This window comes from Mobula birostris, chromosome 16 (genome assembly GCF_030028105.1).
Source record: "Mobula birostris isolate sMobBir1 chromosome 16, sMobBir1.hap1, whole genome shotgun sequence".
In the NCBI taxonomy this organism is placed as follows: Eukaryota; Metazoa; Chordata; class Chondrichthyes; order Myliobatiformes; family Myliobatidae; genus Mobula; species Mobula birostris.
Window position 1 is genome coordinate 17,412,241 of NC_092385.1, and position 15,542 is coordinate 17,427,782.

Below are 15,542 nucleotides of genomic sequence, written 5' to 3' on the forward strand. Positions count from 1 at the left end.
CTCTTTTACCCTTTATATACTTAAAAAAGCTTTAAGTATCTTCTTTGATATTAATAAACTTAACAAGCTTAAACAGAAGGAACCAAGAAACTGTATTACAAAGAGCGAGTCACCCAAGAAAAACACGAGTAACTCAAAATGATTAACAACTCTTGTTAGGCAACGATTAACCAACTCAGGTGCTCTAAAAACCTCGGTGCCCAACGACCTCCAGCGCTCCCACAGGCCTAAAGAACTCATTACACTAAGGAGGATAAGCAACCAATAAAATAATCACTTGAGATAATTACTGCCGATTGTCTGATGAGTATCGTCAATTTTTAACTAGAACAGGATGACATGGTGTGCAGACATATTTGCAGCTCAGTAAGCATGCAAATCCCCTATAATGTTCCAAGTTGCATTCTTTCAATTTCAGACGAGTATGAAACCAACGAAATCAAAATAGAAAATGCTGGAAATATTTGGCGAATTTGGCACACTTCTTTCTTTCAGATGGATGAGCCATAAATAACAAGCCTGCATCACCCTCTTGCAACTGACAGCATTGCATTCAAGTCATTCTGTTTCCCTTATCTCAAACAGTTCCCTCCAGCCCTCCCATGCCTGGCAACTTAAAACATGTTTGACTTCAAAATTTTGCCCATTCTCTTCAAAAAGTACAGTATTTGATTATTAATCTAAATGATAATCTCTCTTCCCCTTTTGGAAGGCCAGCGAGCCAGATGTCAGTAGCGGTTAAATTATTGGAAGGGACCGAATATACACACAGTCATCATCATTATGTGCCATGTTGTAGGCAAAGATGGTCTCTGACAGGCAAATTTTTCCACAGAAGTACTTTGTCAATGCCTTCTTCTGGGCAGTGTCTTTTCAAGATGGGTGACCCCAGCCATTATCAATATTCTTCAGAGATTGTTTGCTTGGCATCAGTGGCCTCACGAGAGGACTTGTGATATGAACCAGCTGCTCATACGACCATTAACCTCCTGCCCCCATGGCTTCACGTAACCCTGACCCGGGTGGCGGGGGAGGGGCAAAGCAGGTGCAACACCTTGCCCAAGGGTGACCGGCAGGTAAGTGGAGGGAGGGAGCATCTTATACCTCCTTTGGTAGAGCTATATCTCCACTCTGCCATACTATGCATTCAGTGGCCATACATTAGGATTGGAACTGATTTAAAATTATTGCATCAAAACGTGGTTCACAAATGTTTTAACAAAGACAGCACCCCTTAAATATTTTTGTCATTATACCTCAAAGGCACAGAAGAAATGCATCAAGGTGCTCTGATTTCTCACCTGATCAATGTCAGTCTCCATTTGCTGGGTTTCATACTCCTTTAACTCCAGCTGTTCCTTTAATTTTGCCACTTTTTCAACCAGTTCCCAAACAGCGCTGTTACTCTCTTCACACCGTATGTTCCCAAACTCTGAGAGTAGCTTTCTTACAGTTTTATCATCACAGCTGTGAAAAAATATCACATAACAGGGGATTGTCATGGGGCCGAGGATGCTGTCTACATTCACAATTTTGTTTTAAGAACACAGTTTAGTTAAAACATCCCTGATTTGTTGTCAAAATACCAGTAGGGCTAATAGTATTCATTATTCTATCTTTAGCAGATAGTGTAGAATTCCATGTGAAACAGGTATATTATTCAGTGTGAATTTGGAGCCATGGTAGTGTGGTGGTAAGCACAACGCTTTACAGTACCAGTGACCCGGGTTCAATTCCTGCTACTGCCTGTAAGGAGTTTGTATATTCTCCCCATGACTGCGTAGATTTCCTCCGGGTGCTCTGGTTTCCTCCCACAGTCCAAAGACATATCAGTTAGTAGGTTAATTGGTCATTGTAAACTGTCCTGTGATTTGGATTGCTGGCCGGAGAAGTTCAAAAGGCCAGAAGGGCCTATTCTGTGCTGTATCTCAATAAATTAACACATTCCAAATGCTGTTGTCTGTATGACACCATCCCAGACACTAGCCTTGTAGTTAGTAGCTAATAACCATTAATAACCAATGCATTACATGATGTTGCTGTATTTGCTCAACATGTAATCTGCAAACACTAAATAAAGTTGGGGCTTATCTGAAGTTGGGTCTTATCTCCTGAATAAAGTTAGGTCTTATCTCCTGAATGAAGTTAGGTCTTATCCACTTCTTTGTAATAACATAATGTTAATTATTACCAACAATCTTTTTCGTACTAGAATTTAACTACAGCAACATTTTTTTAACTGTGTGTTTAATATTTTAGAAATATAATTATTTAAATTTTTGTTAAATGTTATGGATAAGGGGACATAATTTTAAGGTGGGTGGAGGAAAATATAGATGGGATATCAGAGGTAAGTTCTTTACACAAAGTGGTGGGTGCATGGAAGCCACTATCGGGGTGGTGGGAGAGGTTCTTAACTTAGGGACATAGAAAAATGGAGGGCTTTATAGGAGCCCTATAGGAGCCCTTTATTGGAGGGAAGGATAAGATTGATTTTAGTAGGTTAAAAGGGTCAGCACAATATAGTGGGCTGAAAGGCCTGTACAGTCAGGACCAACTCTAAGCAACTCTTTTCTCTTAATCTTAACTTTCTTCTCCTCTCCTTATCTTTTTCTGTTACAAATTTCACCCATCATAATCCACGCTTCATTTTTAGTCTTTGGGCTAATGGGCCAGGTGATGTGAATAACTGGCCAATGGTTCTGTAGGGAACCGGTTTCAGTATTTCTATTCACAGAGTCATATGGTGTGGACACAGACCCGTTGGCCAGCTGAGTCTGTATCTGTATCTGTACCCACTGCACTAACACAGTTTTTCTTTGTTCTTGTTACTTTTCTATCAGCTCTCCGCAGATTCCACCACCCACCCCTTCACAATGGATAATTGACTGCGGCCAGTTAACCTACCTACACTTTACAATACCAGCAACCCAGGTTCAGTTCCTGACGCTGACGCTGACTGTAAGGAGTTTGTACCTTCCCCCTGCGACCGTGAGGGTTTCACCCGGGTGCTCCTGTTTCCTCCCACAGTCCAAAGACATACCAGTTGGTAGGTTAATTAATTGGTCATTGTAAATTGTCCCGTGATTAGGCTAGGGTTAAATCGTTGGTTGCTAGGCAGCAAGGCTTGAAGAACTAAAGGGCTTATTCCATGCTGTATCTCAATAAATAAAGTAAAGGCATCCGTTAGTCTTGTGAGACCATGGTTCTGCGCCTGGAAAGTCTTCACTCTCCAGGGTGCAGGCCTGGGCAAGGTTGTATGGAAGATCAGCAGTTGCCCATGCTGCAAGTCTCCCCTCTCCACAACACCGATGTTGTCCAAGGGAAGGGCATTAGGACCCATACAGCTTGGCACCGGTGTCGTCGCAGAGCAGTATGTGATTAGGTGTCTTGCTCAAGGGCACAACTCGTTCTCCCAGCTGGGGCTCGAACTCACAACCTTCAGGTCGCTAGTCCAAAGCCTTAACCACTTGGCCGCGTGCCCACATCTCAATAAATATGTGAATAGATATTTACTTATAGTCACATACACTTGAAAGAAATCTGGAAAGAGTAGGTGACAGTTTCTTCCGTTCCTGGCTGTGTACTGAGAGACAACGAAACCGCGTGATTATGATGCTAGACGAGCAACCACGAGGCGTCATGACATTAAGAGCGAAAATAACCAAGAAACCATCAAGCTGCTGTTAAAGCCCAGAAGTTTCAATAATATACCTCAGGGAGAGGAATGTATTTATTAGTTATAATATTAATCTCAGTATTAATAATTTTTCCATTAGTTATTTAGAAATTCATTGTTATATTCCTATTCCTTCGGGTTGAGTACTATATTTCTAACTGTTCACCTTGGCCATTTGTGAAAAATACCTCTTTAGATCAGCTACTGGTGCTGGGATCGCACTGTATGGAATTTGCAATTTCAAGGTAGTTTTACCCCTGTTTATCACATATTACATCGGCAATAAGGGAACCTCCATCTTAATACTTGTTTCAAAAATTAAAGCAGTATTCTCTCTGAGAGAATTAATGTGGTTTGACATTCTCTGTGGATTGGAGGGAACTGGGTGCAGTTCATTATTCAAAAACGGGCATCCACGTCCCTTCTGTTAGGTTTTTGCATCTGATTGTAGAAGATACCTAAGGCTCTGTGGTTACTTAAGTTCAGTAGGTTGTACTCACCCATTCCCACAGCAACAGAGCCGGCTCAAAAGCTTCTTCAGTTCTTTCACCTGGGTCTTCTGATCTTCAGTCCACTTCTCATCCTCCTCATCTGAGGCAGCTTGTCCTTCCACTGAGCGGAACATCTGTTCTTCAACTAGTTGATGCAGAGAAGCAAACACTAATGTAACTTAAATTTTTACATCTACAGCAACACTTCATATCCGGATGTGACTGGATTACTTATCTTTTTGTGGAAAGGTTGAGATACTTAGCTTTCAAAATTGATTGTGCACAAAAAGACATAGATTATTTATAGGCACTGGCAGTTCAAAATGTTCTCAAAGCCTCTTTGAGATCTTGGCTTCGAACCTTATGAACTGCAAGCCTTAATTCACTAAAATTCCAAAATAAACACAAACTTTGCTCCAAAGTAAAATACATTAGGATTATATCTTAATTGCATACAATTTGCATGCCAGGAATCAAAACATTTAAGATATGCAGTATAAATGAATAAATATTTCTTCTATTCTGACTGTAATAGTTAATGCAGGTAAGGCAAAGGTCAGAATATTCAGCTGTTTTAAATACTCTATAATAAAACAAGCTGTGCACTTTGCACTTTCATAAATCTGGTTCTCTTCGTTAATGAAGTTTACACAAGACATATTTTGCACGTGCCTTTACAGTTTTTTTTGTTTTAGAAATAAAAATGGTATAAAATCTACAGATTTCACAAACCTATATGACGATGTATAAATGGTGATTATGAATCATAATTTGCTTTACATGCATTTATGATATACATTTGCATGGGACTTGTTTCATCTTCGCGGTTCGGTACATCAGAAAGGTGGTGTACATTATTAAGGACCCCATCACCCAGGACATGTCCTCTTCTCATTGTTACTATCAGGAAGGAGGTACAGTACATAAGTCTGAAGGCACACACTCAGCGATTCAGCAACAGCTTCTTCCTCACTGATATCCGATTTCTAAATAGACATCGAACGCATGAACTTTTTAAATTAGCAACACACACACAATGCTGGAGGAGCTCAGCAGGCCAGGCAGCATCTATACAAAAAAGTACAGTCGACGTTTCAGGCTGAGACCCTTCCGCAGGACTCTTAAGTGTGGCGTGTGGAGCGCAGTGGGAGAAGCAGTCAATTGAACATGAGTACCTGGGGTGCTCAGAGGGTTCAAATCCAGAAGCTCAAAAATGAACCTGGAAACCGTGTGGTGCAAGCTGGTGACGAAGACATGTTCCCAGAAAGGATACATGGCTGTAGCAGCGGGTCTGGGTAAGTATTCCATCGAAGTGAGTCCTGTCAAAGGCTTTCAGTTCAAAAAGTCAACTGTACTTTTCTCCATAGATGCTGCCTGGTCTGCTGAGTTCCTCCAACATTTTGTGTGTGCTGCTTGGATTTCTAGCATCTGTAGATTTTCCCTTGTTTGTGAACTTTTCTTATTATTTCTGTTTTTGCACTATTTTTAATTTAATGGTTTAATATACATATATATACTTACTGAAATTAATTAATTTAGTTTGTTTTCTATGTCTATCGTGTAATGCATTGTACTGCTGCCACTAAGTTAACAAATTTCACAGTGATATTAAACCCAATTCTGATTCTGATTCTAACGTATGTGGTTTATACTTCCAAGTTTACTATCACTGGGCTCATAGAAGATTCAGGTTTCAGATTTGCTGCAGCATATCTCCATGCGCTATTATTCGTCCCTGTCTCAAACAATTGGTCTTTCCCTGTTTGTTTCAGACAATCCTGATGTCTGTATTGCACTTCAATTTTCTGAGAATGATTGCTGAGATTTAATTCCTTTCACAGTAAGGCATTATCCTTCACATCCCTTTTGGGACTGAGCAAGTTAATTAGATTGCATATATTGTAGAGTACGAGCAATTTTTCTATCTATACTTAATTGATTGCACACCCTTAAAGAGCAATGCCCACTTAATCTAAACCAGTCTGACTTTCTTTAAAATAACAAAATATTTCCTGCTGTATTATTATTCTTTTTCAGGCACTAGTACAGGTCCATTTGCTATCTAACTGGATTTTGATATTTGTTTTCAAAAATGAGGTCCCATATGATTTTTATCTCTATTTTCAATATTTCTGCCATCACAGAGGAATTCTGTACCTAAAGTCAAAGCAGTTTTATTTCTCCCATGTGTCCCAACGTATCTCTTCCTACTTTATTGGCAGATTAGAATCAGAATCAGGTTTAATATCACCAGCATATGTCATGAAATTTGTTGTCTTTGTGGCAGTGGTACAATGCAATACATGGTAACGGGGAGAAAACGAAAACTGTGCATTATAGTAAGTGTGCATGTGTGTGTGCATGTATGTGTGTATATGTGTGTGTGTGTGTGTGCATGTATGTGTGTGTATACACACACACACACACACACATATATATATACACACACACACACACACACACACACACAGTTAAATTAAATAAATAGTGCAAAAAATAAAAAAATTAAAAAATTGAGAAGTAGTGCTCATGGTTCAATGTCCATTCAAAATCGGATAGTAGGGGTGAAGAAGCTGTTCCTGAATCATTGAGTGTGTGCCTTCAGGCTTCTGTACCTCCTTCCTGAAGGTAGCAATGAGAAGAGGGCATGTCCTGGGAGGTGAGGGTCCTTAATGATGGACGCCACCTTTCTGAGGCATCACTCCTTGAAGGTGACCTGGATACCATGGAGGCCAGTGCCCGTGATGGAGCTGACTAATTTTACAACTCTCTGCAGCTTTCTTTGATCCTCTGCAGTAGCACCCCCCCCCCCACCCCATACTAAATGGTTAGAATGCTCTAACTGGCTTAGACTTTCTAATCTTTTTAAGTTAATCAATGTAATGGAGTTAGTGCCAAAAAAAAATGTCCCTCTTTTGAGGGACTGTATCTCATAAAGTGATACTGATGCTTTTGGGTGCTGGGTAATTTGTAATGTTAAAGAAGTTTCAATGGTGAAAACAGCACTAGCATAATCAACAATCTACCAAAGAGCTTCTGGAGTGAGTCTCTGAGGCTCTGCAATTTGTCATTTCTACGGGTAGCTGCAGGTTAGACTTAGATACAACAAGACAATGAGAAGTTTGAGCAGTGGTGCAATAAAGCACTAACCATGGTAGCTGCACCAAAGTCACCCCACATTGGCAAATGATCAGGCCTATTCAAAGTATGATTGTAGACATGTGTACTGTGAAACAAGCAAGAACTGAACAGGAAGAAAACCATGGCCTAGGTCTACAGTATGCATTTGCAGGAACCTTTAAAGAACAAATACAGAATCAATCAAAATGTCACAAATGACATCAAACTTGCCGTATAGTCTATAGCCAACCTGCCTATAGTCCTTTTCTGGGTGGTATAGTGTGTTACCAAATAACATGTAGATGTTGGGTATGGATTTGATTCTAGTTCAATACAGTAGGTTGACAGACTATTCTATCAATAATGTGCAGATTATTTCTCTTGCCATTGCACGACTCTACTAGACATTGATAATGTAAGATGCCATGGGCCTGTTTCCCTTTTTCAGTGGTGCGACAGATGGTGGGGGAGCTGCGTGGCCTCAGTTGTAGCAAGGACTAGGTCTCAAGCTGCGGGCTTGCCTGCTGCTGCAGTCCAGGAGAGGAGACACCAGAGGCAGTGTAGCCTGCTTGCTTGGGGGCTGGCATCTCCTATTAGTGCTGCCCTCCAGTGTTGGATTGGTGGAATGACAGAAAATGCTGAAGGAACTCAGCAGGCTGGGCAGCATCTATGGAAAAGAGTAAATAGTTGATGTTTCAGGCCGAACCCTTTCATCAGAACTTTGATATCCAGCATCTGCAGAGTTTCTCTTGTTGGTGGAATGACAGGCTGGATTGCAGAGGCTGCGCACTGCTAGGAACTGTATGATTGATTTGCAGGACATGTCGCTTAGGGACTTGGGTTATATAAGTGTTTCTTTTTGTGTGACTATGTTTTTTTGCTCACTATTTTGAATGTGCTGTGTATGTTTTGCATCTTGGTCCCAGAGGAACTCTGTTAGTTCAGCTGTATTCGTATATGGTTGAACGATAATTAAAATTGATATTTGATTTGACTTGATTTGATTTGATTTGAAGAACCTCACCTAAAGTAGTTCCAATAAAATAGCAAATTAAATATCTAACTTGAGAGATGAAAGGGAAAATGAAATGAAATAGATTAAACAGATTGAGAAGAAATAAAGGTACCTCTGCATTAATTAGCACATAATTTAATTTTACACTGAAGATCTTCCAAACTTTCTTACTGTTATAAGCTGATGTTTCGATATCCCCTGTCGGAGATCTACGTTCCTGATGTACTAGTAGACATCCCTTCCACTCATACAGTGCAGGAGGAGGCCTCCCCTCTGTAGGATTTGAATGTTGGAATTGAAACTGCATTACCTCTGTCCTAAAAGAAAAGTAAATAAGTAAATGGAAGAGCACATCTCTTTAAGTTTGCAGTCATAATTGGGATTTTCTTACCGTAACTGCTCTCACATGCTTATATACTTTCTAGTTGTTACTTTGAAACAAACCAAAGTTGCTGAAAGACTGAGAATTGACACTGTATGATATACTTCCAAATAACTGAGTTCCAAGTAGAAAAATGTACGTTTGATGCTTTATTATGAAATCAGCAAAGATGAACGATCTTGCAGCAATATTAGAAAGTAGCGTAACCAAAATCAGTGTTCAAATTAGTAGTCAACAAAAAAAAAATCATCCCTGTCCCTGGCTGCCTCTAACTAACAACTAATTAGGACAAAGCGTGAATGCGTAACTATGCTCATTTGCTTCTACCACGCCCAATCTACGTGACAAATTATCATAACCCATAATAAATGCACAATACAAAATACAAACAGACTGACAGAATATAGATACATAGCACATACAATACTTAAGCACTAAATTTTACACATTTATGGCTATTATAATAAGTAGAAAGCACCACATTTTCTGGTGCTTCCTAGTGAGTTGCCTGGAATTGTCTGCTCACTGTTGTTTTAATTACAAGATAATAAGTTTATTTCAATCCAACATCAAATAAACTTAATACATTTTCGAAAAGTTTCTGAATGGCATGTTGAGTCAACAATTAATCCTTCCACTTTAGCGATTTGAACAACAAAACAGGTAGGTTAAGTGACTATCCTGCTGGTAGCTGATAACTGGAAATTAGATTTTCTTATGCAACATACAAAAAATACTAGAGGAACTCAGCAGGTCAGGCAGTATTTATGGAAGTGAATAAACAGCTGACATTTCGGGCCGAGGACCTTCCTCAGGACATCTCAGCCCAAAACATTGATGGTTTATTCATTTCCACAGATGCTGCCTGACCTGCTGAGTTCCTCCAGCATCTGCCGACTTTCTTGTGTTAATACTTTTTAAAATCACTGCTCTACACTGCTTTATCTCAAAATACATTACACTAAGTTGATTAAAAATGAATTATGTTAAACGTTTTCTAATGTGGGATTTAAACAAAAAAACACATGGCAAAAGTATTACATAAAATGAAGGAAAATTGAAGAACAATGTTTAAAACAATGGTAAATGTTTCACAGAACACAGGAACCAGGAAAAGCCATTGCCCAATCCTTCATGCAGTGAGATTTGATCTTGAGAAATGACTAAGAAGATAATCCTCCAGTAATAAGACAAAGATAGTGGAACGTGTAATGGAATGAAACAAAATTGGGAAAAAAAAACAATGGAGTAGTTTCAGTCATCATCCACAACCACAGTAGTCGGTCAATTAAGATTGTTGAATTCATTGGCTTGAACCAGACAAGTGAGCTCATAAAGTAGCCCGTCAATATAAACAATCGAATGAGAAAATTTTGCTGGTTTCACACTGAGTTAGAACTAATTGGAGCTTGCAATGCTACACATTGGTAGCTTACAATTTAATAGCTGTAGATGTGCAGTGATATAAATCAAACGCTTGAGTCTTGCAGCTCTTGCAGAAAGACTTTCCACCTGTCTAAATGTGCTCCTTTGAAGCTCAGTTCTAAGAGCTCAAAACCAACAATGAAAATTGGTCCTTCAAAATGCCAAGACAAAGGTTGATGCAGATAGTTTGCGGAGATACGCAGGAAGTATAGAGAAGAACTATTAGAGTTTGCCAGTTAAAGGTACAATGAGTTAGAGTAAAATTACATAAACTAATGCTAAACATACAGAAAAAACATTTTTCCTCTTGGATGCTCTTGACAGTTTTTAGAAAGATGGAAATTATTATGTTCCAATATCAACAATATATGATGTATATTCTTATTTTAGAACTCGGACTTTATAAGTGTCAAATCAGATTCTAAAATTAGTTTGGTGTCACAAAGTTTTAATCATCAATCTCTAAACAATTTTAGTCATTGTGCATTTTTTGTTGTGGTTTTGTTTTATTTGAGAACCAGAGAATTTTGAAGGGTTAGAAAAGATGGGGAAAGTAGAACTGAAATTGCACAGAGATCATGACCTCATTAATACTTTCAAGTTTTGGGTAACTTAATGTATTTTTACTGTATTAAATGTAAACAATACTTTAGATTTAGTTGTCTAGACAATCTCCTTTTTGATGTAAGTTCTAATGCTGAGCTTTTGACAGAGATCGGCTCTCCTTAATTATACATTCCTACTGTTCGCTTAAATGAGCCTAAGAACAAATTTAAATTATTTTGGAAGTTGCCAAAATATATCTTCTTAAAATCCTTTGCCAAACAATTCAACCTAACATTTCACAAACCCAAGTATAAAATCTATGTGGTAATAGCTCAGTGTGATGACCTTCAGAAGCATTGGAGACACTAGTAATGTATCAGTGCATAAATCGGGTGGAAAGGGGTCGCCATAGTGAGAGACAAACATCTCTCTTGTTCTTTTGTGTGAAAGAAGTAAGCTGCTTTAGATCCTGAAACAATGTCATAGAGCGTGAAAGAATGTAAAGTGATAGGTCTTGAAATATTACCCATGACTAATGACATTTTAATCAATGTGACTCTGACTGAAATAGCAAATTAGAAGCCAAATTGTGTAAAACACTTTAGATATAATAATTCCTACTCTGAGTGTAGTTATTTTTACTCAAATCAGTAATTACTTCCAATAATTACCAGGAACTTCTAACAACAACGTATTCTAAATCCAAACTACCATTCAATAAATAGTACTAAATTTTGAAATTCATGAAGGTTCTGGTTATCCTTGGAACCAAAAATTTAGCTTTGGACACTGCAAAGGGTAATAAATTAGCACAACGCTCTTTCACCTTTGATACTTTGGTCTGACTCCACGATAGATTACCTTCAACTGGATACATGGATTTTAAACAAATTTACTCCTTGAATTTGAAGAGGTATTTCCCTCAGTCTAAAATTCAAATAATTCTACAGACTCATATGCCTTAAGCATCAATTGAGCACAAAGCAAAGACATCTATCATTTGTCAAGACTTTTTAAAATGAATTATCTAATCTATATTTTATGGACATGTAGATTTTTAATGTTGGATGGGTCAGCACACACCCACCAATAGCTTTTCAGGTTTGGAAGTCTCAATTCAACTTCTATTATGTGTCGGTCCCAAGGATAGCCTGTGTGTGTAATGTAGGAACTTATTCAGTACGTACCCAGTCTGATGCCAGATTACATTGCCAACGCCTATACAGACTTTACTCTGTCTTTGAAGTTCAAAGTTCAAAGTTACTTAACTACTTATACATAATACAACCTTGAGATTTGTCTCTTTTCAGGCAGCCACAAAAAACAAGAAACCCAAGAGAACCCATTTAAAAGTTGTTTATAGATGAATCTAACTGTCTAACTTGAATTTTTGAAAAACAACATCCCATTCCAGCCCTCTGGGAGATTTTAACCATTGTCTCCGAAACTCCAACTAATTTTTATCTCAACTCCACTGTCTGGATAAGAGCTCCCATGAGATGCCACACTCATTAAGAGAAATAATTTATTTCATTTTAATCATTTTGCAAGGAAGTTATATTTTTTCATAGACTTTCTTTCAATATGTTTGTAAAGTGTATGGAAATGAGTCTGTCCTTTGCTAAAATGTATGAGTAAAGAGATAATTAGGTGACTACCGGACTCCTTTTTCTCTAACCTTTTTTAACTCTTATTCTATTTTTAGTATCTTCCAAGCTGCAAACCTGCCAAACTGCAAACTCTTTCGGGCATCAGGTTTCAATTAGTCATAATCTTGCACTTCAACTCATTCCTTGCCAACTGTTTCTTGTACTATAACTTCAAGTCAAGTCAAGTTTATTGTTATTTAACTATACAGTATACAGGTATACTGTCAAATGAGACATTGTTTCTCCGAACCAGGGTAAAAAGCACAGTCGTACATAACCTACAACACCCATATAACACACAATAGCTTAGGAAAGTAAGGATAAAATCTATAGGTGATTTATGCAGAAATAAACAAAGTAAAATGGATAAATTAAATGTTGTCAGATACAGAACAGGTTAGCCAGTGACACTTCAAATGCAGTGCATCAGGGAGTTTAGAAGCCTAATGGCTTGAGAAAAGAAACTTTTTCCTGTTCCACCCATTTCTGTTTTTATGCATCGGAGTCTCCTGCCTGATGGTAGAAAGTCAAAGAGGATGCTCGGTGGATGGGTGGGATCCTTGATAACACTAAGGACCCTGCGTATTCAGCGCTCCTGATAAATGTCCCCAGTGGATGGTAGGGAGACCCCTTTAACCCTTTCAGCCATTGTCACAGACTTTTGCAGGGACTTCCGGATATAACTTTCATTGTGACTTTCCAATGCTTATTCAAAATGGGTAAGATATCTGTAGAAACATGAGGACTCAAAGTCTACCTATTGTGTCTTATATTTCAGTCAAGCTCTGCACCCAGCATGATCAAATACTTAAATCCCATTCACTTCATAACAATCCAACTCTACTGATGATATTGGAATCATGTTTTCCAATTTGCTGGAATCAAGATATTGAATATTGATGACAAATTCTGCAAATGTGATTAACCTTCAGTTTGAAATGTTTAGGTTCTGCCACCAGGGACGAAGGGAATCTCAACTAGATGAAAACAGGCATCCCTGTACACAGCCACAGTATTTATCTCTCAGAAGATTTAATATGGAAGTGAATATGGAGGAGCAACACCTCATATTCTGTCTGTGTAGTGTCCAACCTGATGCCAGTAAAAAAAATCCCCTCACTCTTCTCTCTTCTAATCCTCATTCAGGGCTCTTACCTCTTCTCCTCATCTGCTTATCACCTCCCCCACTTTCTTCCCTTTCTCCCATGATCCACTTTCCTCTCCGATCAGATTCCTGCTTCTCCAACCCTTTACCCTTCCCACCCATCAGGCTTCACCTAACACTTCTTGCGAGTCCTCTTTCCTCTATCCCCACCTTTTTATTTTCCTGTAGTGGCAGTAAATGCTGAACAGCAGAACTATTGCTAGGAGATGCATGTCAATATATTCATTTATTTTATTTTATTGAGATACAGTGTGGAGTTGGCCCTTCTGCCCTTCCAGCTGTGCTACACAGCAATCCTCCAATTTAACCCAAGCCTAATCAAAGGACAATTTGCAACGTACCAACCAGTACATCCTTGGATTGAGGAAGAAAATCAGAGCACCCAGAGGAAACCGACGTGGTCATGGGGAGAATGTACTAACTTCTTACAAGCAGTGGCGGGAATTGAACCCAGATCGCTGGTACAGTAAACCGTTGTGCTAACCACTACACTGCCATGCCACCCTCCTGGCAGTCCGATAAGGAGAAAGAGCAATAAATGAGGAAAGTGTTTTTTCCACTGGATTTACTCTCAGAGGAAGATTTTTATTTGGAGATAAACTGAAAAATGTCTCTGTAATCCAAATTTCTAAGCTATTTGAAAATTGCTTGTTTTTAACAATATATATATATCAACAAAAAAGAAACTAGATTTTCTAATGTTCATAATGTTACATTTCCATCAGAAAAGTATACACATTACAGTAATGTATAAATAGGAAATTACTAATTTAGAGCACACAGCTTAAACACATTTTTTCTGTTAAAATATTTATAATATAATAAGACATTGGAGCAGAATTAGGCCACCACTTGATCGTAGCTGATTTACTCTTCCCTTTCAACCCCAACCAATCTCCTGCTTTCTCCCCATAACATTTGGCACCCTTACTAATCAAAAATCTGGCAACCTCCACATTAAATATACGCAGACTTGGTCTCCACAGCTATCTATGCCAATGAATTCCACAGATTCACCACCATCTGCCTAAAGAAATTTCTCAGCTCTGTTCTACAGGGACATCCTTTGATTCCCAGACTGTTCCCCTCACCCCCCCAACAAGTCCTAGACTCTACCCCTGCTGGAAACATCCACCCTATCAAGGCCTTTCAATATTCAGTAGTTAGAGATCACTTCTCATCCTATATTCCTACGTTTTCATAAATATTACAATACTGTAATAGAACCTCTATGATCTTCACTTCCTCTTACAGTTTCACTGATTAAAATAATTTAAGACTTGGTGTGCATCTTGATATTTAAACCTTGGTATAAATACGATTTGAATTTATATAGAACCCTAGTTCATAAAAAGGAAAAAAAAATCTAGAGCTACGTCAGATGTCTAAATTAGATGGAAGTCAACGGAAAATCAGCAGACAGAATTTAATCCAGACTATAGAAATCGATGTAGGACATTTGCAGTAAACAGCAGGGCACTAAGAAATGTCAATGAACTGCGAGAGCTACAGTAGGAGTCCAAGTTTATCATTCCCTGAAAGTGTTGATACAGGTCAATAGGATGCCTTCGTAGGTCAGGACATCCAACCCAAAGTTGGGATTTTAGTTTGCAACTTCACTAAGTAAATTGTTGGACTACACTTGCCGTGTTGTGTGCTTTTCTAATTGTCAAATTATAGGAAGGATGTGATTGCGCTGGAGAGAATGCAAAGGCGATTCATCATAATATTGCCTGGATTGGAGGACTTTAGCTATTGGGAGAAATTGGTTAAGTCTGGGCTTATTTTTCCGGGAGTGAAGGAGGTTGAGGAGTGAGCTGACGGAAGTATATAAGATTAAGAGAGGATAAATAATGTTGATGGTTGAGATCTTTATCCCAGGTTCGGGCCATAAAGAATGCATCTCAAGGTTGTGTGTGGTATTCATACCTTGATAATAAATCTACTTTGAACTTTGAAGTAAGAGCTGAGAGATAGGGCTCTGAGGGTAATGTTTTTACGCAGTGGTTGATATTTGGAACTTGCCAAATGAGGTGGTGGAATCAGATACAATTAAGAGGCATTTAGCCA

General features: G+C 38.6%; 1 protein-coding gene across 1 annotated transcript in view; it reads right to left on the reverse strand.

The window, feature by feature from the left end:
- The window catches only part of efcc1 (EF-hand and coiled-coil domain containing 1), an 82,777-nt gene that overhangs the window by 19,584 nt on the left and 47,651 nt on the right, over nt 1–15,542 (reverse strand). The window contains exons 2-4 of the mRNA XM_072280098.1: nt 8,477–8,622; nt 4,180–4,315; nt 1,302–1,467 (exon numbers count right to left, since the gene is read on the reverse strand). Of these exons, the coding sequence (XP_072136199.1) occupies nt 1,302–1,467; nt 4,180–4,315; nt 8,477–8,622 (448 nt within the window). The remainder of the gene's footprint in view (nt 1–1,301; nt 1,468–4,179; nt 4,316–8,476; nt 8,623–15,542) is intronic.